The sequence below is a fragment of the Diospyros lotus genome, chromosome 10, assembly GCF_014633365.1.
Source record: "Diospyros lotus cultivar Yz01 chromosome 10, ASM1463336v1, whole genome shotgun sequence".
Classification (NCBI taxonomy): domain Eukaryota; kingdom Viridiplantae; phylum Streptophyta; class Magnoliopsida; order Ericales; family Ebenaceae; genus Diospyros; species Diospyros lotus.
Window position 1 is genome coordinate 20,726,945 of NC_068347.1, and position 24,340 is coordinate 20,751,284.

Genomic DNA, 24,340 nt, shown 5'->3' on the forward strand with positions numbered 1-24,340 from the left:
GAATGCTATTTGTCTTTGTTTGTTAATATGGATTAAACTAAAAAAACCATGGTTAAACCGAAATCGAACCAAAACTGAATGGTTTGGTTATGGTTTTAAATTTTTAAAACCAAATGGGTAATAGTTTGGTTTTGGTTTTAGTAATTTAAGTTTTGTTTGGTTATGATTTTGGCAAAAACCGAAACCAAACCGAATCATTGCCAACCCTAGTTAAGTCTCATTGAGGGAAAGATTGTTTAACATGCATAGTTTATTAGTTTTTGCAATTTCCGCTAATTTAAATTATTGCATTTTAAAATTTTATTAAAATTTCATTAAATTTCGATTAAGGTTTAATTTACTTTTTTTTTAAATTTTTTTCGTCAAATTTTATTAACGAAAGTTGGCGTAACAAACATTAAAATAAAACTCTAAAATTACTTAGTTTTAGGGTTTACATTAATTTTAACATCAATTATTTTGAACTTTATATTAATCTACTTCACATAAATTTTTGTCCATACAATTTGACAAAAAAATTAAAAGAAGAATTGAATCATAACACCAATCAAAATTTAATATCCATGCTAGTAAATATTAAGTATAATGACTAATTGTCCCTAGGGCATATGTTGAGCGATCGAATGAGTAATATATCAGTGTCAATCCAGTGGGTTGCGAGTTCGATTGTAACAATTCGGGGTCTAGGCGTTTTCGAATATTTTAATATGGGTTCAAAATTTTGCTTTAATTAATTGAGGATTGAAAATATTTATTTTTAACAAAGTGTAAGTGGAAATAAGAATCTGGTAACCCATCCAAATAGGATTAAAAAATGTGGGAAAAGTCCAAATGAATTGGGCTATTGAGTTGCATTTAGAATTTTAATTATATTATAAATGGGTTTAGATGTTGAGAATTATTTAGGTAAGTGAGTTTCATGGCCGACGGCATAGGTTGAGCCCAATTGAGAATTGAGATTTGAATTTTTTCTAAAAGAAAAGCATAATAAATTAAATTGAGTAGCAAATGTCGATTCTACCCTTGGTCTTTCTTTGGCCATCGTTGGAAGAGAAGGGCAATCAAGTCATTTCGACCAAGTTGCAGGTGCAGACTGTGCATATTTCCCTTTTCATGCTCCATCTACAATTGCGACCCCCCCTGTACTTTTTCTACGTTTGATCCTCTCATTCTTCAACTTTCTTCCATATATTTCTCCTTCCCTCAGACTTTACGTCTGGGTATCTTCGTCTTGGCTGATAGGAGTTCTGGAGTAGAGGGGATTCTTCTACATCGCTAAGTCATCAGGCAAGTTTCTTCTTGCACTCTCTTTGTAATTACAGTGCAAGTTCTCCTATACATTATTATGTCTTATATTCTTGTGCAAGTTCCTGTTGCACCATCTTTTGGTCTCATGCGAGCTATTCTATATCTTCTTTCTATTGTTATGATTTTTGTGTTCATTTTAGCTCACTATATTCATTTTAGTTCATTTTAGCTCACTATGTTCAACTTCTCTGTTTTTGTATCTCTTTGTGGATCTCCTTGTGGTTTCAAAATGGGATTTGTTTCCACCCCGAGTTTCTTCCAGTCAATGGTAATTTATTTTTCTAGATATAGATACGAGGCTCTATTCGCTTTGGTATCTTCTTGAGCTTAATCGTGTATACATGGACAAATGCACCTCGCAAAATCCTAAATGACGCATCCGAATAACATTCACAAACATAACATTATAGCCATTCAAATGTCTCTTGCCTCATCTGAATGTCACTTTGAATATTTGTTTGGCACCATATCCATATATATTGTAATAGCAGAAACCTTGACCCCTTTTGCCGCGAGCTCCTTCCTCAAGCTCTATCGCAACCCTTGTCTCATTCTTTTCGCGAGGTCTTACTGCAGTCCTTTGCCGTGAGCTCATGCTATATGACTTCTTACCGTAAGCCTCATTGCTGCGAGCTCTTACCCCAAGCCCTTTGCCGCGAACTCTTTCTACGAGCTTTTGCGTGAGCTTTTACTTCAAGCTCTTTTCGCAAGCTCTTTCCTCTAGCCCTTGCCTTAAGTCTTGCTTGCGATCTCTTTCCACGAGCTCTTGCCTATATGCCAGGAATACCAAACGCTATCAAAATTGTATAGTCACATTCAAATGTATCAAAATAACTTCAAATTCAAACCCAATTTCAACCTTGATAAAGCCCGAATATCTTAAAACTAAAAACATAAAAGTTGTAGATATTTTTCTTGGATTTCCACACCATCTTAAATCAGCTCAATCAGAGCTCGTATGAGAAAGTTATGCCCAGATTACCAAATGATGTCGAAACTGCCATAATAATCTTATCCGAATTTACATCAAACAGATTCGAATGAATTCCTCCCACATCCGAATGAATTTCATGTAAGCTGATCAAATTGTTCTGATGTTTTTCTATCATTCGAATTTAATAGTGCCCTCATTCGAATGAATTTCCCTATCATCCGAATGAGCTAGAAACCATTCGAATGTGCCATTCAAATTCGTGATTACTATAACAAACGTGACCATACTTCATTCTTTTAGGTATATCTCCTTGTGATGATATCCGATTTAAAATTCGTTTGATACGTTGAAAACTAGACTTCATAGACTTCGATTCGATGTATTATTCGAATGATTTAGTTACATTTTGAGCCTGTAACAACATGATTAATTTTTGTCAAGAAATTCGTAGTTTACTGTTTTCATATAATCAGACCACATGATATTCTTTGGCCTATAACTTTCTATTTACATCTCTGAATTGAGATCCGTTTATTGAGCTGTAAACTAGACATCCTAGGCTTTGTTTTGATATATTACCCACCTTATTTGGCTTCATATTGAGCCCGCAATGAGCCCCTTCAATCTTGGACAAAAAATATGGATCTTACTATTTTGATTTATGCATTGTTGTAGTTTTTGTAGAATAACATTTGGTGAATAATTTCGATTGTGAATCTGTTTGATATTCCTGAAACTAGAGTTCTTGAACTTAAATTTCAAAATTTTGTTTGGGGCAATTGATCAAATATCGAACCTGAATCAGTCCTTTGAAATCACCCCAAAAACAAATCTAAAATTTAAAGAATCGTTGATATGAAATTCTTTTTAGGTTGCCATCATTTCTTATGATTGAGCTATGAACATGAATGCAAGTAGTTGTATACTGGAACCAGTTAAATGAATTCAAAGAAATTATAAGATGGGAAAAATAACATATTAAATCTCTAATACTCCTCAAATGTTGAATCAAATTTTAACCTTAAATAGCATCTCCCAAAATTACTTATGTGTTATAATTTACATCTTGAATGTGGTAAATGCATTGAAGTAAGATTTGTTGAAATTATTTGATGATGGTAAAATACCCGATATGGGTAAATGGTGTAAAGTTTGACTATTGAGGAAACGAGAATTTAAATGCATGTGGTTGGCAAATACATACATGTACATGTCATATATATATATATATTGCGCACTTACTATTTTGCGCGAAGGAAAAGGGTACTCTAGAGCACCTAGCGTTGGACGAAGTGGCCATAGCCCGACATGTTGGCTCTATATTTATTTGTGAGATTCTATTTATATGATACACTTTTGCATGTATTGATTAATGGCTTGTGAGCCTGCGAGATTTGATATTGACATTAAAATTTTATGCACATTTGCATAGTAGTGTACGAAGACGTATCCTAATTTTGAAGATCCTAGTTAGTGATTTGGTGAGGCTTATAATTGATGAGAATTTATTATGTATGGCCATCGAGTCTAGAGTCATGAGATATTGGAAATGTAACCACACCTTAATTTAGTTTCCGCTGCTAGTAATGAAATGACTTGTTGGTTTTATTATGATTTGTTCTATATCAATCCTGTAATGACCTTCTTTCGAATATCTAGGTAGCAGGAATATTTGAAAGTGGGCCTTATATCAATCATTGTACTACTAAAGAGTCAAAGACCCAACTTATGATTTACTTCTTTTAACGTAATCAAGAGCACGAGCATCAGAGGCCGCGCAAGAAAAGTCATCCTAAGTATAATGGCTAATTAATTACTAAAGTTTAAAGAACAAAAATTGTCACTACATAAATAAAGAAACATGGGAAAGAGGATGAATTAATGCTGGAAAATGCTAAAAAAAAAAAAAAAGGTTCAATTTCATTACTGTCCCTATCGTTTGCTATGTACCGGAGCAATTTATTATAACTAATATCAAACAAACCAAATACAATTCTAAACAAAACAATAGACATCTCTACCATTATCGTCTCGTCTGGGCTTTTCATTTTCCTGGGAGACACAAATTTGGTTCATTTTACCCCACCTTGTATGAGGGACAAAAAATGCTTATATTTGTAGTAGCTTGTGTGTGACAGGAGAGCCTGCCTGACTAGTCAAATATCACAACTTAAAGCTGGCCTCACGCATTAATTAGGACAACCACTTTGATGACGTAGAAATTAATCACTAGTTAAATATTTAAAATTTAGGCCAGACTTTGATCACCTGCCGGGAGAGAAGATATTTGTGTTTTTAAAATTATACCAATCTTCCTATCATTAATAAATGTTTGTTAAATATTTTTAAATTTTTAAATACCCCTTTCTCACTGTTATTATAAGAAAAAAAAAATCAAAAATATAGGTGACATCACCAACGACTATCACAGGCCACTTGTTGAAAGATATGGGTTCGACTAAGGGTTTTTAGGTCTGGGTTTGATCGAACCTATCGTGTTCTGTTGATGGATTTCTAGAGAAAACTTTATAACCAGATGGGAATTTTGGTGATGTGGCGCCCTCGATCCCATCTTAAGGTGTCATCGTAATCTACAGTTACAATTATGGCTACCTACTGAATTTGAAGGTCAGCTATATCTCTATAAGTTAGAATGCTTTAATTGGGATTTAGGTTTTGCCGCCTTTGCTCGAAAAAATAATAGCGAAGGGCACTCAAAACTCAATCAGGCTACACACTTGGATTCTCAAAGCTGTTACAAAAGCATGATGAGATCATGAAAACAAATTTACATAAAATTCATTATTTACTAGTAAATAGTAAAAATATTCAATTTCATTGCATGATTCATTTGTTCTACACATATAAAATATAAAACGAGATAATTCACTAATAAAATTCATAAACATCAAAAGTCATTTCATGACTCATCAGCTGTGTCCACCAATGACTTTTCCTCAATTACTACTTTCCCTTTTCTAGAACTCGAGTATAGTTGGCAAATGGGCCGGCCAGCCCTCCTCTTAGCCCAACCCGATACTGTAGCAAACGGGACGAGTCAGCCCAGTACTGTAGCAAACAAGTCATGCCAGGCTAGTGCTTTTGTAGCCTATGACCCGTCCCATCCCACAAAAAATGGGGGTGGTGACAAAAATGGGGGTGGTCTACCAAAATGGCCTAGCTCGGCTCGCCTTGGCCTATTTATTAAGGGTCATAGGGTCGTGTCGAGCCCTCATTTCCAATGCTTGGGGTGGCCCGACCCGACTCCCTTGCAGGCCAAATTGGGCCCGACCCACTAAATAGGTGGGCTAAGCGGGAGGCGAGTGGTGTAACGCCCCGCTTTCTCGGCACGTTATAACTTAGGATAATTCTAGAAAAATAATTTTTTTTTTCTTTCAAACTAATCCAAAATCATATCATTCCTCATATCTATCCCAAAATTTTCATATATTTTCTCGAAAGAGAATCATTATACACATCAAATGCGGAAGCAAGGATCGAACCTGACATCTTAACATTGATCATAAATCAATCTTTACATCCTCATTAACCATAAATAAAGTTTTACATCATCATTAACCAAATGGTTAAATATCATCATTCTCAAAACGTTCAGATTTCGAAGTATCAGAACTTAAATACAAGTACTACATTATATACATTTAATTCATCATGCATTTTGCTAAGTGCCATTTCATACCTCATTCATCTTCGTATTTGCTACAATCTCTATCTGGAACGTTTGAATATTCCAGAGGCAAAGACCAAGTTAGATGATGAATCATCTAAGTAAGGGAACAATAAACATACTTCGTGCATGAATGCAAAATCTCATTTCCATATAATTTCGATTTGAGTCAACTGCACCCAACTGTTGCTCCCCTTTTTTACAGTCTTCTTACTAGGCCAAGGTGTATGGGTGCACCCTTAGCAAAATAGCGGTGCCAGTCCATATCTCAAACGCTTATGCGATGCATGATCAATAATATCATCGTGAACATATGCACATTTCATCATCAATACATGTAAATGCAATCTACATGATATACTCATATCAAGGCATGAAAACATGATAAAATCATTTACTTAAAATCAGGTTTTGGGTTGAACCACTTACCAACCAAGCATTTTTCATAAAACTAAATCCAGTTGGGAAGTACCACTTACCTTCTCAATTTTATCGGCCTACCTCAATATTCGTGTCTTGCCTCGAAAATGTGCATTGCCTCAATTTGCGTGCCAACCTCAAAATTCGCACAAGTCACTTCAACTTTAAGTCTTAAAGAATCCTAATCACCATATTTGATTAAATAAGCATTAAAACCTATTTTCCATAATTTCTTGCATTTTCTTCTCTATTTCTTCCTATTTTTCCTCAATAAATCTAAATTAAATATTTCTCAAATATTTCACTATGAAAATTCATAAAATAATATTCTTGAATTTTTAGAATTTTATAGAAAATTTTACTTACCTCGACTTAGCCTCTTAGGCTTTCTCGGTATGCATGTTATATCCTTGAAACACGTGCCCGGATAATTTTTTCTTGCCAAAATCTCTGAAAAATTACTAAATCTCCAAATTCTATTTTTTTGGATTTTTCTAGCATTTATTTTTCTATTTCTATTCCAATTTTTCATTTTCTTTTTTTTTTTTCTTCTTTTCCTCCTTCTTCTTCTTCCACCTGCAACGCACCAGCGCCTTGCTCTAGCTGGCACTTGGCCCTTCATCGGCCGTCTCGGCCTCTCCGGACCCCAACGCCACGCACGCACCGCCACGAGCTGCTGCCCGCGGTTGTTGTTGGCTGCGGCTGGTTGCTTTTCACTGCAACGGGTTGCAGCCATGGCTACCATGGCCGCGCCTACTCTCCTGGCCGTCTCCCGAGCCTCTACCGAGCACTCCCGAGCTGCCTTAGAATCGTCACACCTTGCTTCCATCACCAGCCACGCCTCCCCGCTGCTACTCTTTCTTTCTCATCCGCCATGGCCAAGCATCGAAGCTTCTACTTCGCGGCCATGGCCACTTTTGGTCGTTGGAAATGGCTACTCCTCAGCCGCTCACTTTCTCTCTTGCGATCTCACAAGCCCTCTCTGCCTCTCACTCGGCCCTTGGCTCGCCCGAGCTTGCTGCCTTCGACTTCTATTCTTGCTTCTTTTTTCTTCAATTTCTACTCCTATTTATAGGCCCTTAGCTACTCCCTCACCTCACTGCCCATTCTTTCTTGCGTGAAAAACACTTCACTTGCATCCATGGAAATGCAGAGGCGTGGCTTCAATCTTGCAGGGCATGGCTTCGAGTTGCAGAGCATGGGCGATCACACGCATACACAACACGCAATCTATATATATATATAATTATATATTACATCAATATATTTACACATTAAACCTCAATTTTCATCTCTATTACACTTGGGCAATTTCTTTATTGCAACTATGCCCTTAAACCTCAAATTAATTTGCATTACAAGACCGAAAATGCAAAATTAATAACTTCAAAATTACTCGATAATGACGATTTTGCCCCAGTGTCCTCACCGGGCTATCGTTTTATCCAGAAACCACTGAAGGGTTGCTTATTACGAAAAACTGGAGCCTCATCAGGCTTTCGTTGACTTCCCAAAAGTCTCCTACGGCAATTCGATTTTGTAGCCTTAATGGCAGCTGCATTTTAGCTATACCGAAAACCGTTCCCGATCCAATTTCTTCCGATGCCATAAATCCTATCTAGAAATGCTCATCGAGATCATACCATTTTCCTTAGATAATTTCACTCCGAGACATTCCCTACAGTCGATTCGGTACTTATAACTGCTATCAAGCCAAATTTTCGATATTCTAAACTTGCTTAAATTACGTGGCAACCTCACGAAAATATGGGTTTTTACATTTTCCCCTCCTTAGAAAAGTTTCGTCCTCTAAATTTTCCATATGTTCTAAATCTCAAAATTCCATCCTTGAAATTAGCACCTGACTGATCAAATAACTAGGGAAAAATATACCTCAATACCTTATTTCAAATAATCATGTTGTAGTTCTTCACAGGAATCACATATCCCAAGGAAAATTTATACCGACTATAATTCTCTCTTAATCACAATGTCTTTGGCATCTGACTCTCTCCTTGGTAGTTCACTAAGCAACTCAGACCCTGGGTCCCAGACCCATACCGCAGAGACAGCCTACAAGCTTATCCGGCACATTAGCCACAAGCTCATTACTAGCCTTGTGCCTTGGTCCCTAGGCTTAAATTTGCTATTAATAGGCCACACACCCACGGTGTTATTGTCATTCTAGAGCCTCCTTGTCCCGTCTTCGGGAGTTGTAATTGACTCGACTCTCGTCACTTCTGATACTTTTCTCAAGACCAGTCTAAATCTCCAATTCTCAAGGATCCTCGATCCTTTGCTCGAACCTAACCTCTATTCAAAACTTTTGGCTCATCTTCCGAAACCTATCGGATATCTGACCTTTTTGGAACATCCAATCCATGGTGCTTATGACAATCAATCTTGATTTCACGTTCACTGATATGGAGCCTCATGCTTTCATCGTTTCTTTCTCGATTTGCTTACAACCTAGCAAGCCAATCTCGATCCCAACATCTATCGTGATGTTTCCTAACATTATTCTCAATGTTTCTCATGCGTCTCCCTATTCGAGGAGTACACCAATATCATCAATAGGCACAATTACCACGCGACTTCAATGCAGATGGTACTTTGGTCAAATTATCAAATCATGACTCCATTGCCGATTTTCAGAATGCCTTATTCCTCGATCGCACATCAATCATAAATATCCCAGCCTCTTGCTGTTGTTTTATAGTTCATCAAATTCGAGGTAAAGATATCGACTCTTAATTATCACCTCTTTCAAAGCCTAATAATTTACGTCCCCAATCAAGCCACTTATAGTTAAACATCTAATAACCTCAAGCTATTATTGGCAATTATCATTAAGAAATAATCCCGATAAATCTTCTGAGAATTTATCCTGGTATTTCCTATTTTTCTTACGGCTTTTCACTGACCGCAAGTGCATGTACCATATCTTAGCAGGCTCCTTATTTCCATAACTTACTGACATCACTTAGCGATACATCTCCCAATTTGCCCACCAGGCTACCTAGATTAACCATCTAGCCATACGAGTTCCATTCTCTAAAATCAAAAATCTCAAATTTCTAATCGATCTAGGTCTATAGTTTTTCCTACTGCGATCCGTTATCCTGATACATCTGCCATCAGTTGATTCTCTCAATCACGCCAAAGATTTGCACAATCTTCAAGATGGCAATCCATAACTCTACTGCCAGCTAGAGTAGGCAGGTATTTACGTCACCTACGTTACTCCAATTTTCGCTGAATTTTTTTCCTAAAAACTCTAAAGTTTCATCACGAATCCTTAGATCCTCAATCAATTCTTTCAAGAAATCCTCAAGAATCTCAAACCGATTCATCTCCAAAAATCTCGAATCAAATCATGATATCTGGTTCCAATCATCTTCCGTGAACTCTATTTCCTTGCAACTATTGCTCTCAATCATGGTGCTTCCGAGTTCCCATCGTCGGTTGACCACCGACAAGTTTACTTGATTCCATATGTTTATTTGACATACTGAATCGTAGTCACAACCTTTGTTGACTAGGTCTCCTTATCATTCATTTAAGGTCGATACGACCTATCAAGCAACTCTTTTCCTTTTTGGTACCCGAACTCTACCTTGAGTCGAGACTACCACCTCATAACTCATTATCAAGGTTTTAGACTAGCCATGCTCCACTACCTGAAATCTCATTTACCGAGAATCCACTAACTCTCGCTTTTTGTTCTTCAGATCAAACTAACTATCGACATATGACCATCAAATTAGTTCTTCCTAGGCACTACACTTACCGTCAACTAGCACACAAGCTGTCATCATCACCCCAATCACATAGTAGATTTACTCTTACACCATACATCAACCCTCACACGGGTATGTCCCTGGTGAAAACTGCATGGTCTCGTCGTAGTCCTCCCAAAACTATCATTCGTTGCCGCTGCCCCGAGTCTAACTCCTTTTGCAAGAACATTTATTCTTGGCCCTCATCACGGCCGGTGATTTCATCACCTCATATTTGGAGCCAAAATGGCTCAGGAGCATGCATCTTTCATGTCCATTTCATACGTCGGGTAGCTTTTCTTAGTGCCACCCATCTCTTTCTTTGAGGCAATTGCAAACACGATCATTTCATGATCCTATTGCCATTCTAGATACTGAGGTATTCTACTCCTTGAGCCTCATACTGTTCGTCGTGTCACCCTCTCCCAAGATGACCGCGAACCCCGATATAATTCTTTAAATAGGACACTCAGTCCATATTCAATCCATCTCATTTTAGGTTGATTCTCTAGGCTTCCGGCCTCAATCAATCACAGCTAGTGGCACGCCTTGCATCTTAGACCATTGGGACTTAGACCCATACAAGGTACAGACCCTACTGGGTTGTCCTAGATCTTCAACATCTGATCGTCTCCCGTACCTTACCACAAGCCATCCATCAGCCCTCTGCACGTAGGTCCCTAGATCCACATCTGTCACTACGAACACCAAACCAGTAATGCCGTCACACTGCTAGGGTTCCTTATCCCGTCTTTGTGAGTCACATCGATTGTACCACTGTCACCTCATCAATTGGCGCAACTCATACACCATCATTTAACCATCTTCGACCTCTTACTTGACCCAATCCGTTGGATCCTTGATCTTTACATCTCATTTATGAGACATTAAATAATCCTTAAAAATACTTATCATTTGATCCTAACTCTTTAGCTAAGCCATGTCACATCAGACTAATCATCCATGATTCGATCATCCTCGATAACCACAGTTATCCTATCTTTCATTATAAGGATTTCAACTAATGATCTCAAATCAATAGCCTCTGAATCTCTCGGATCCATAATCATGGTTACCGAGTTAACCTTACACCCGAATCATATAATCGGTTCCTAACTTCAATAGTTAGATCATTCTGCTTGTACTAACTCCCATAAGCCTTTTACTATTCATTGAGAATAGTAATCGTATAATGGAATAGTGTCTGTACATGAATACTACACTAGGTAAGTTCCTAGGAAGAAAGGTGGGTCACAAATGTACACACTTAAATACCAAGTCTTTCCTTAGCCAGAACTTTCCTAGACATGCGCTTCCACTACACAACACTTAAATCCAATAACCACTAAGCCTTCAACTGACAATCCTTAAATCTCCAAATAGGGATTTCATCTTACAAACTATTAATCTCTTTCCACTAAGCCTCAACTTGGGGTTCTTACTAACTGGGTCTATTAATATCGGATCCTCTTAAGTCTCCAAATTGTTATTCCGTAATTTCCAAATAGGGTTTAACTCTGATATCAACTATATCCGAGTCACTTAAGGCTTCCAATAAACTTAAGCTCTGATACCAACTGTATCAGAGCCACTTAAGGCTCCCAAATAAACTTAAGCTCTGATACCAACTATAATGCCCCGCTTTCTCGGGCGCGTTATAACTTAGGACAATTCTAAGATAATAATTTTTTTTCTTTCAAACTAATCCTAAATCATATCATTCCTCGTATCTATCCCAAAATTTCCATATATTTTCTCGAAAGAGAATCATTATACACATCAAATGCGGAAACAAGGATCGAACTTGACATCTTAACATTAATAAAAAATTAATCCTTACATCCTCATTAACCATAAATAAAGTTTTACATCATCATTAACCAAATGGTTAAACATCATTATTCCTCAAAACGTTTAGATTTCGAAGTAGCAGAACTTAAATACATATGCTACATTACATACATTTCATTCATCATTCAATTCATTATGCACTTTGCTAAGTGTTATTTCATGCCTCATTCATCATCGTATCTGTTACAATCTCTATCTGGAATGTTTGAATATTCTAGAGGCAAAGACCAAGTTAGATGATGAATCATCTAAGTAAGGGAACAATAAACATACTTCGTGCATGAATGCAAAATGCAAAATGTCATTTCCATATCATTTCGGTTTGAGTCGACTGCACCCAACTACTGCTCCCCATTTTTATATCCTCCTTACTAGGCCGAGGTGTATGGGTGCACCCTTGGCAAAACAGCGGTGCCAGTCTATATCTCAAATGCTTATGCATGATCAATAATATCATCGTGAACATATGCACATTTCATCATCAATACATGTAAATGCAATCTACATGATATACTCATATCAATGCATGACAACATGATAAAATCATTTACTTAAAATCGGGTTTTGGGTTGAACCACTTACCAACCAAGCTTTTTTCATAAAACTAAATCCAGTTGGGAAGTACCACTTATCTTCTCAAGCTTATCGGGCTACCTCGATATTTGTGCCTTGCCTAAAAAATGTGCATTGCCTTAATTTACGTGCTAACCTCAAAATTCGCACAAGTCACTTCAACTTTAAGTCTCAAAGAATCCTAATCACCATATTTGATTAAATAAGTATTAAAACCTATTTTCCATAATTTCTTGCATTTTCTTCTCTATTTCTTCCTATTTTTCCTCAATAAATCTAAATTAAATATTTCTCAAATATTTCACTATGAAAATTCATAAAATAATATTCTTGAATTTTTAAAATTTTCTAGGAAATTTTACTTATCTTGACTTAGCCTCTCAGGCTTTCTCGGTATGCATGCTATATCCTCGAAAAGCGTGCCCGGATAATTTTTTCTTGCCAAAATCTCCCAAAAATTACTAAATCTCCAAATTCTATTTTTTTGGATTTTTCTAGCATTTTTTTTCTATTTCTTTTTCATTTTCTTTCCATTTTTTCTTTTTTCTTTTTTTTCTTCTTCTTCTTCTTCTTCTGCCTACAACACACTGGCGCCTTTTACCAACTTCCACTTGGCTCTCTGCCAGCCTCCACTTGGCCCTCCGCCAGCCGCCTTGGCCTCGCCGGACCCCGGCGCCACTTAAGCACCGCCATGAGCTGTTGCCCACGGCCGTCGTTGGCTGCAGCTGGTTGCTCCTCGCTGTAACCGGTTGCAGCCATGGCTGCCATGGCCACGCTTGATCTTCTGGCCGCCTCCCGGGCCTCTACCGAGCACTCCCGAGCTGCCTTAGAATCGTCGCACCTTACTGCCATCACCAGCCATGCCTCTCTGCTATTGCTCTTTCTTCCTCATCCGCCATGATCGAGCATCGAAGCTTCTGCTTCGCGGCCATGGCCTCTGGAAATGGCCACTCCTTGGCTGCTCACTTTCTCTCTTGCGATCTCACTAGCTCTCTTTGCTTCTCACTCGGCCCTTGGCTCGCCCGAGCTTGTTGCCTTCGATTTCCATTCTTGCTTCTTTCCTCTTCAATTTCTACTCCTATTTATATACCCTCAGCTGCTCCCTCACCTTACTGCCCATTCCTTCTTGCATGAAAAGCACTTCACTTGCAGCCATGGAATTGTAGAGGCATGGCTTCAATCTTGCAGGGCATGGCTTCGGGTTGCAGAGCATGGGTGATCACATGCACAGACAACACGCAATCTATATATATATATATAATTATATATTACATCAATATATTTACACATTAAACCTCAATTTTCATCTCTATTACACTTGGGCAATTTCTTTATTACAACTATGCCCTTAAACCTTAAATTAATTTGCATTACAAGACCAAAAACGCAAAATTAATAAATTTAAAATTACTCGATAATGATGATTTTTTCCCAATGTCCTCACCGGGTTATCGTTTCATCCGGAGACCACTAAAGGGTTGCTTACTACGAAAAATCGGAGCCCTCTCAAACTTCCGTTGACTTCCCAGAAGTCCCCTACAACAATTTAGTTTTATAGCCTAAATGGCAGTTGCATTTTAGCTATACCAAAAACCGTTCTTGATCCAATTTCTTCCAATGCTATAAATCCTATCTCGAAATGCTCGTCGAGACCATACCATTTTCCTTAGACAATTTCACTCCAAGACACTCCCTGCAGTCGATTCGGTACTTATAACTACTATTAAGTCAATTTTTCGGTATTCTAAACTTGCTTAAATTACGTGGCAACCTGACAAAAATATGAGTTCTTACAAGCGGGGCTTGGTTGGCCCGCCCATTTTTCAACTCTAAACTTGAGCCATCTGTATGGTTAGTAATAAGGGGTGAGTTCTAAGACTTAGTAAAGGCAATATGTAAAATAACAAATCATAAATTCATGATAAATATATAAAAAAATATGAAATGAATTACACATGTAGGCCCGTCTACCTCATCATTTCGGACTCTTGGTGACCCCATACAATTTTCTTCTAACACGAGCTCCATTAGTCCCAAATCATAGTCTCATACCTAGGCACTCCCTTATAATCATATGCAAGTCATGACAGAATAATTTGCACAAAAAATATATTAAATCCTTACAATATTAGTTTTTGATGCCTTGATAGCCCATTTTTGAAATATTTTTCACAACGTTGAAATCGCTGATATTACTCAAAATTTCTCTAACAAAAAATTAAACATAATAAGATAAAATAAAATATTACTAAAATTAATTCCCATAGAATTTCAGATGTTTTGCACTTAGCTTACTGCTTAAACTCACATTAACTATTCCTTTCCTCCAAACTCTTTCTCTCTCTGATGGTGTTGCTTATTTCTTCTTCCAATCTCTTTCTCTCTCAAGCTCAATCCTTTCTTCGAGTTTCTCTTTCTGAGGCAAATTCCAATCTCCCAATCTCTATTTATAGGGGATTGATTCAAGTATTATAATAATCTAATCCCTTCCCACTAACTCTTTTTTTCTCTTAATTATTTTTTCACTAACTCTTCTTTTCTTTTAATTATTCTCCCACTAGCTCTATCCCACTAATTATTCTTCCACTAACTCTTTTTTTTTGCAATCATTCTCCCACTAACTCTTCTTTTCTCTTAATTATTCTCCCACTAACTCTATCCCACTAATTATTCTTCCCCTAACTCTTCTTTTTGTTTTAACTATTCTCCCACTAAATCTATCTCACTAATTATTCTTCCACTAACTCTTCTTTTCTCTTAATTATTCTCCCACTAACTCTATCCTACTAATTATTCTTCCATTAACTATTTTTTCTCTTAATTATTCTCCCACTGACTCTTCTTTTCTCTTAATTATTCTTCCACTAACTCTTCTTAATTATTCTCCCACTAGCTCTTCTTTTCTCTTAATTATTCTCGCACTAACTCTATCCCACTAATTATTCTTCCACTAACTCTATTCACAAAAATAATAATATTAATTTCCTCCATTAAATTTCTCAATCCACAATCTCTAATAAATAAAAAATAAATTATTTCAAATATAAAAATTAATTATTATTATTTTTTCAAAATACTAGAATGTTACAGGTGGAGACATATATATATATACACACACACACACTTGGGTCTGTTGAGTTTTGTTAGTAGCTAATTGTCGGAGATAAGGAAAGAAATGAGAGGTGAGACCTGTACTACAAAAAAGATAAAAAGACTGTGTGTGAGACAAGGATGAGGAAAGAGAAAAGGATGAGAAAGGAGAATTTGTTTATGTGTAATAGTAAAATAGTTGATTTCAATATTGTGTTAACTATAAGAAAAGTCGATTCAATTTTTGAAATCATAGAAGTAGTCGATGCATTTTAGATAAATCTAACGATAATTTATGAAAATTTTCCATTAAATAATGCATGCTAAAATATATGATTACGAGTTCTTATCATTATTTTTATATACATATATGTTTATAATTAAAAAACTTACTGACTATTGTTGAGCCAACTTGCTCCATTCAATCTAATATTAGTTTTGATGATTAACAAAAACACATTTCTGTATTAAAAATATTATTTGATACCCCTAAATGTTATCTAATTAAATTATAAGATATTATCTAAGTCTTATATATATGTTAAAATTAGTTTTTTAAATTATAGTAGTGTTATAAAGGTTGTATAGTATTATTTTAAAGTGTTTCAAAATTTTTGGACCAAAAGTCGACTCTCGTGTAGGAGAAGTCGACTTTTCTCTCGCGTTAGCCACAACTGACATAGCTGAAGCTCGGGTTATACAGAGTCGACATAATCGAGAGATATGTTTCGACAATTGACTCCCTTCAGAGGGAAGTCAACTCTGGGTCTCCCTGGAGTTGACTCCTTTCAAATTATAGTCAATTGTTGGATAGGACAGTCGACTGTCGTGATCCAACGTTCGGATTTTTAATTCAATTTTTGCTCATTTTTTCCACCATATATAAATATGCTCTTTAAGAGAAGAGAAAAAAATGTGTGTGTGCTCTCTCAAAAAAAACCTCTCTCTTTAAAAGCAAGAAAAGTGCTCAACGCTTTCAATCTCACTCAAGAAGCACTCAAGCTCACGGATCTAGATTGTGCAACCATTTTTGGAGCTCTTGCAATCAAAGAAACAAGAAGCCATCTTGCAAATCCGCTTGAAGGTCAACTATTTATAGTTGTGTATCTTGTACTTATAGTTGTTTCCTTGTAATCTCTTGTGGTTTATTGTTTTTTTGTCCAATGGTAGACATTGTTGTAAAATCTATAAACATTATCAGTATGGTTGTTAGTTGGTTTCCTAGAACCATTACAAAATCTAGGTGTAATAGTTTTCGAGGCAAGCTATGGAAAAACCTCGGGGTGTTTAAGAATAGTGGAACCTTAAGTGTAGTTGATAGCTTAGGAGAGTAGATTAGGCGTGGGATCGTCGAACCATTATATGTCCGTGTGCCTCGTTGTTTTTATTTCTTGTGGATCTTGTGCAATCAAATCACTATCTCAAAACAATCAAAATATATGAACATATATCAAAGTATTTTTTAGGTAAAAAAAAATTTAATCAAGAGGTTTCAAAGAAATTGAAATTATGTTAAAAACTTTTAGTAACTCAATTCACCTCACTTCTTGAGTTACCATTGTATTGCGTCAAGGGACCAACTACTATTTTAATGGGAATGCATAACCCAATAAGTCAAAATAGCATGCCAAATATCATATATTGCTCTTGAGAAATTTGTATTTTGGATTATTGAGAAAATAATTTTTGAAAAATATATTTTTAATAAATTTAATTTATTGTTGATATATATTCAAAATATTTTAATTATCTCTTATATTTGAAATTTTCATACTCGTATATCTCTTCAAAATAGTGGAGTATATTTTATATTAGTCAAGTATGTTATAAAGTTTGTGAGAAAGCATTTATGAAAAATAAACTAAACTTTTTGATTTAATCAATCGAGTATTTGAATTGATTCAATTGATTATCATAAGTTCCTATTCGAGTATATTATGCAAAAACTCTATTATCTTAAAAAATTAAATTGAGTATGATGCTTCTAAAATCAAGTAAGGATCTTTTATCACTCGAGTTAATTTTCTAAATAATTGAGTATCTCTAAAGCTATGTAGCATCTCTTTACTTGAGTATTGAAGGTTATTTTTAATCGACAAATGTATTTTATAAATTGAGTGAAAAAAATTGTGTTAGTTGAGTGAAGATTGATTGGTTTGTAGCTAAGTCTCTGGTCCTAAAAGAAATCGAGTAACCAATGTTGATACTCGAGTAAAATATCATATTAGTCGAGTAATCTTAGCATAGTAATTGAGTAAGAAATGCAAGGTTTTTGTGACTTTTGATTCAGTCGAGTGATAACTTGGTCACACTCGAGTAAGCCCTTTGGATAATTGATTATTTGAAAAGTCCAATCGAGTAAAGAGCTATATTAGTCGAGTGAGTTAATGTTTTTCTTTTGATATAGTTTTTATGATGAAAAATAATTGTATTTTGATGATGAAATTATTAATGATTATTATCTTGATACACCAAATTAAATGAACTCATATTATTTCCCCCAAAGTTTTTCATATTGGTTCTCAAGTTTCAAAGATGTTTGGTCAAAGTATTTTTCAATATATATGTGTTGTTTATGATTTAGGAGATTGGAAAAATAAAGTACTAAATTTCAGTTAAATCTCAAAATATTAGAAAATGAAGTTAAAGGCAAATTTGAAGTATCTGCCAACTAAGTGGCCATGATCTATCGACTAAATGCCTTTATTCTGTCGACTAACAAAATTAATGTACTAGTTTTATCGACAAAAGGCTTCAATTTGTCGACTATGTCTTATATTGTATTGTGATTCTGTTGACTAACCTATCTCATATGTCGATAGTTTGTCTCTGACAGCTTCCAACAACTAGTTTCTCAATCTCCAACGGCTAGTTTTAGGCAAAACTTTTGGGAAGTCTATAAATACAAATTAAGGAGATCTTGAAGAGGCCAATGGATGAGAATGAAGTGAATAAAGCTTAGAAATTATTTACATCATTTCAATTGTATATGTGTTATAATCTTTTCTCTCAAAGGCTTTGATCTTAATTTATTTTTTATCATTCAATTTTTTTTATTTTTTTTATTTTGAGAGATCTTGTTACTAAGAGATTCATCTCTTAGATTTCTCTTATTGTTGAAATATTATATTTCCTAACTTGTTGTGTTAGAGGACTTGCTCTTTGAAACAAAGGATTGAAATATCTAGCTAGGTGCTAAAGCGCTTACTTGTATAAGTAAGAAGTTTGTAATTTCTTAATTTTGGACTAGAGGGCCTACTTGGTTAAATAAAAGGTTTTAATTGATTGGTTATAGTAGATTGGACTTGGTTAAGCCGAACCACTATATATCTTTGTGTTCTCTAGTACTTGTGTTCCTTGATATATTTATCTTTCTAAGTATTTCTTTATTTCTTACTTGGTTCACATATTTATCTTTCTTTCTTTACATTCTTTAAGCTTTACATTTGTCATTTTATATGTTTTATATTTTAAATCACTAAAGTCTCAATTTGTATCAAAAGGATTTTAAGTTCTATTAAGTTTTTAAATTGTCTAATTCACCCCCTTCTTGGGTTGGTGCCATAGTATTTCAAATCTATCATGAGCTCATATTTTAGTCGAGTAATTATTGTCAGATTTTGAAAAATATAACTATTGGATGTATTAAATGCTCGTCAATTTTAAATTTTCAATTCATTTAATGCATTTTAAACAATATAGGTTTTCTTGGGTGCAAAAGGTGAAATCCCTCACCTTAAGGGCCCCCCCACTGCCCCACAACAATATAGGCTTTCTTATTTGAAGTAATAACTGTTGTTTAATATTTATAAAGACAAAAAATAACACTTGTGAGACAATTAGAATATTCCAATTGTATTATGCCATGTTAGCTAACATCTAATGCATGAAATCTATAAATAGGAGATGAAGCTACTTGAAGAAAGTTAAAACAAACTACTCACGCATACATAAGTGATCTTTTAGAGCTTCAACGATCTTCCTTCAATCATTTCCTGCTTCTCATGAGCTTACTTATAATATCTTTGTGAGATTTTTTATAGAGAGTGATTTACATTCATTATCTTGTAACTTTCTTTTACTCAAGAGGATACTTGTAATCTGTATTTCATTTTTTTTTTTTTTGAGAAATCATTTCACAAATATTTTGAAACTTGTAAAAGATTACGCCTAATCTTTTGAAAAGTAAGTGGTTGTGGTTGAGTACATTTTTGGAAAAGCCAAAATTATAAGGTTACGCTTAATCTTGTGAGAAAGGAAATGGTTGTGGCTGACCTTCACTACAAAAAAATTGACATTTAACAGTGATTTTTTTACATTTAGTGGCGGTTTTTAACCGCCGCTAAGTGATTCAACTGTAATAAACTTTGAGTACAAGATAATGTTATAAACTTTGAGTGTGTTTGTAAAATCATTGGTTGTGAACCAAAATAGTAGACTAAGTATTTGAGGCTAAAGCACTTAACATTTTGTGTTCTATACTCGTTATTTTCTTTACAATATTCTTAATTCATTTCTTTTTATTCAAGTTTATATTTTAAAAATGGTGAAAGAGTTTAATTTAGCCTAGCTAACATTTGTATCAATTGCATTGATTAACAAAGTAATTATTATAAAGCAAATAAAACTGCATATTTAAAGAAAACAGATAATTAACAAAGTAATTTTCTATTATACAAAATATGCCACATCAAATTTATCTCATATACATTTTTCAATTTCAATATAATTATTTGCAATTAAAGCAATTATCATAACAAAATTAAAGCACATAATAAATCTCATAAAGATAACATCACTAATTTTTAAAAATTAGTATTCCAAAAGTGGATATGCTAAAAAAAATAATTCTGGAAAAAAGTTTTATTTTCTCTCTGTTTTTTTGGAAATCCTTTATTGGGTCGTGGATCTGGACAGGATTAATGGGTCCAGATCACGCGCAATGGGTCGCAATTTGCTGATAATGGGTCGGATTGACCTTGACCAGATCTTCCTCATGGATCGGGTCAACCCGATATATAAACCAATACATTTGTATATCATGTGAGAGGGAGAGAGACAGAGAGAGAGAGCGCAACAAGGCGTGCGTGTTTCTAATTAATTCTATCGAGCACTCAACAGAGTCATGGTGATTTCATTGGCTGAAGCCGATCCTTCCTGAGTCGACGAGGAAATGACGTCCAACGGATTCCTCTCCGTGAAAAATCCAGGTTGCTTTGGCTCCGGCAACGCGCCGTCGCTGCCGAGCATCAGCACCACCGCCGCCATGCTCGGCCTGTCGTCCGGGCTTCGCTGCACGCACAGAAGGCCCACATGGATTGACCGCATCACTTCCGATAAGTAGCATGATTCCCTTAACGGCTCGTCAATCATTTCCATTGACCTGTCTTCTTGGAAGAGTCTCCATGCCTGCATAATTATAATTTTGTTCATCAAACCATGTGTTGGGACGGTTTTATAGTTTTTTCATTCAAAAATTTTGATTAATGATTGATCCAGTGGGTTTATTCTATTATGTTAGGATCATGGAAGTATTCTATTATGTTTGGATCCAGTGAGACCAAGCTATGTTTATTTATTTGTGTGATCTTATTTTCGATTTTTGTGTATGATTCAATCCTAAAATTAAAATAAGCATGATATTAATTTCTTATACCAAAGCTAACAATGCTCTTTAATTAACACTCACATGTCCAAGGAGGTTGAGGTGGTGATCTGGATGAAAGAATCCTCTATTCCTCTTCCCACTTAAGATCTCCACCACCAAAACACCAAAACTGAAAACATCCGACTTAATTGAAAATAGACCGTCGACAACATATTCTGGAGACATGTAACCACTGTAACAAAGGAACTTGATGAAGAGATATTTAAAAAAAAAAAAAAAATGTAAGTGAATTAGATAAGAAATGCTACAGGGATTCTTACTGTGTGCCCACAACTCTGCTTGTGTTAGCTTGTGTCTCATTTTCTCTTAAACTTTTGGCCATTCCAAAGTCTGAAATTTTTGGATTCATTTCACTGTCTAGTAAAATGTTGCTCGCTTTGAGATCTCTGTGAATAATTCTTAGTCTGGAGTCTTGATGAAGATAGAGAACCCCACGGGCTATCCCATTGATAATGTTGAACCGCTTCGGCCAATCCAGTTGTCTGCTTTGCAGTTGATCTGGCCAAATTTTTGCCAAGTTAGTCCAAGATCAGTTTTTGCAAGTTCATATGGAAGAACATCACCATATATTTTGTTCCATTTTCAAATCAACAGAAGCAAAAGAAAGAAGGATTGCTGGCTCAAGAGTGGACTAGTTTTGGTTACGGAAAATGAAATAGTCCAGGCTCTTGTTGGGCAGGTATTCATAGATCAACATCTTTTCTCCTCCTCCAATGCAGCATCCCAGAAGCTTGACAAGATTCCGGTGCTGCAGCTTGGCAATGCAGATAACTTCGTTCTTGAACTCGTCGAGTCCCTGGCTAGAATGCTTTGAGAGCCGCTTCGCAGCTATTTCTTGTCCTCCCTCCAACATACCCTGCGAACTACCATTCCAACTGTCAGCAGATAGAATTCTTCTTCTTGATGCAGAGCTCAGAGCTAGCATTGCATTTTTACCTTATAGACCGGCCCAAATCCCCCCTCCCCGAGCTTATTGTTACTCGAGAAGTTATTTGTGGCGCTAGCTATTGTAGCCAAGTCGAATGATGGCAGCTCTAGATCGTCCTTCTCGCTCTTGTCAGTATAGCCTTGTCCAGTGTTGGGTATTATACTTCCTGCAGGATGTGAAAAGTTGTAATTGCGAATTTGTTCGTTTTGTTCATTTGAAATCAAAAAAGGAACCTTGGAAACTCATTCCAATACCTTCTATCCTCTTATGTGATTTCTTCTTCTTCTTCTTCCTGAGATGCAACTTTAGGCTCAGACCCGCCAGAAGTCCAATGAACAAAGCCAATATAACAATGACTATGTTCCTTTTCGTGCCACTGAACCCCCCATCTCCATCTGTTGAATCAACCCATAAACCAAACAATCAAAACAGCCACTAGTCACAACCAAACTTGTCTGTTTCTTTATTCTCTCAAGCACTCAAATTGCAAGTTTCTATACAACAAACTTTTCATTTACAATATAAAAACCAGTAGTGGTAATGGATACTTACCCAACTCAGAGGAAACCATTCTTATGTAGATATCTTGCCCATCTTCACTCACCTCTCTCATATCAACCAGTTCGTCGAACCAAAGCAAGCATCCAGTCCCTCCATTTCTCACATCCAGATTCGAATAAGCCGTACAGGAACAATTGTTCAAGCACTTGTCTCTGCATTGGTTCAAAGTCATGGTCCTGTCGTACCAGGAATTCCTCGTATCCGGCAATTTATAGCGGGAGTACTTCAGAAATCCGACCTTACTCCGGCAATCTTTGATCGGCACTTTCCGGTCACAGCCGTTGGACCAATCTCCAGAGTCCCAAATCCCCTGGTTTTTGGGCACGAATTTTACCAGACACCTGCAAACCGGCATGTACTTGATGTTGCAGCTTCCGTACGGGCCACAGAGCTTGAACTGGTCACAGTCGTCGGCCGGCGCCCTCAAGTACGGCATCCATTGCTGGCTCCGGTCAACCCACGTGTACCGCTGCATGACGCCGTTCTGGGTCAGCGTAAACCTCGAAACCACCGAACTGAGGAGGTGATAGCGGTAGTAAATCTCGTGCTTCTTCATAACCAATCCGAAGGAATAAATCGAATTTGGTTTGAGGTGCGGCGTTCCGGTGAATTGGAGGCCGTTCCACGACCCCATTCGGAACAGCTCCAGAGAGCCATTGCTCAGGATCAATTGTGGGTAACCTCGAATATCGCACCGGAAAGTGAAGTCACTCTTTCCGGGATCATCCTTGCTTCGCCACGCCGTGAGATGGCTCTCCCAGCCGGTGGTGAGGTTCAGCCCCATCTTCATCTCGGGAAGAAGAGTATCCGTTGGATAATCGAAGCCCTGCCAGAAACAGTGATCTGAGTTTTCGTCGTCGGCTTCTCTGACGACCAGATTGCCGGTATCCAGCAGCTGGGCGACCGGATTCTTGGGGGAAGTCGAGGTGTTGGTCGACCACACAACCTTGTTGCTGCCATCGAGAAGTAAGAGGATTCCTTGTTCGGTGAGATTCAAGGAACCGGAATTATCAGGAAGTGGCGCGTCTCTGTTCGCAACCCAGATAACAGTCTTCGCCGATATCTTCCGGTACCATACTCCGACGTACCGGTATTTGGAAACCCCCGGAGTGAAGAATCCCAATTCGAAGTTTCCCCCGGATGAAACCAAGGTCTGGCCGTCGGCGAGGGAATGCGTCTTGTTAATGGTATCGGCTGCGAACGCGAAGACAGAGATGGAAAACAAGGAAGAAAGGAGTAAAAGGAGGTTCAAGGGATCCATTGACGCTGGCATTGGGGCTGGAATGCTTTTAAGAGATTATTTGGATTTTTAATTTATTGTATTTTATTTCAAAGTTTTGTATATTAGAATTTTAGTTGTTGGTAGTTTGTATTTTGTTTTTTGTTATTTTTTTTTCAGTTGCAGTTATTGAACAATGGTATTTTTATAATATTAATATATTAATTTTAGGGTTACTATTTAAAGACTAAGATCACAATAATGGATAGATATGTGAGGCTATTACCTCCGTTCCTATTCTCTATTTTGTTATGGTATCAA

At 36.5% G+C, this 24,340-nt stretch overlaps 1 protein-coding gene across 2 annotated transcripts; it reads right to left on the reverse strand.

Moving 5' to 3' along the window:
* Positions 1 to 20,712: 20,712 nt before the first annotated feature.
* Positions 20,713 to 24,076, reverse strand: LOC127811577 (G-type lectin S-receptor-like serine/threonine-protein kinase At4g27290). 2 transcript variants are annotated; one of them, XM_052351559.1, is made up of 7 exons: positions 22,792 to 24,076; positions 22,494 to 22,634; positions 22,248 to 22,405; positions 21,957 to 22,167; positions 21,572 to 21,809; positions 21,333 to 21,483; positions 20,713 to 21,052 (listed from the first exon to the last, which is right to left on the reverse strand). In XM_052351559.1, exons 1-7 carry the CDS (start codon positions 24,071 to 24,073, stop codon positions 20,747 to 20,749), a joined length of 2,487 nt encoding a protein of 828 aa, XP_052207519.1. In that variant the 5' UTR covers positions 24,074 to 24,076; the 3' UTR covers positions 20,713 to 20,746. The 2 variants fall into 2 exon arrangements, 1 of the variants encoding a protein (XP_052207519.1); XR_008025736.1 differs by having other exon boundaries at positions 20,904 to 21,052; positions 21,333 to 21,497.
* Between the last annotated feature and the right edge of the window lie 264 nt (positions 24,077 to 24,340).

Excerpts from the sequence above, each read along its gene's own strand:
- LOC127811577 (XM_052351559.1), bottom strand. The coding sequence starts at position 24,073 with ATGCCAGCGTCAATGGATCCCTTGAACCTCCTTTTACTCCTTTCTTCC. Across the intron at positions 22,168-22,247 it reads GATTTGGGCCGGTCTATAAG|GGTATGTTGGAGGGAGGACA; the intron begins GTAAAAATGCAA and ends GGTAGTTCGCAG. Across the intron at positions 21,484-21,571 it reads AGCAGAGTTGTGGGCACACA|TGGTTACATGTCTCCAGAAT; the intron begins GTAAGAATCCCT and ends CCTTTGTTACAG.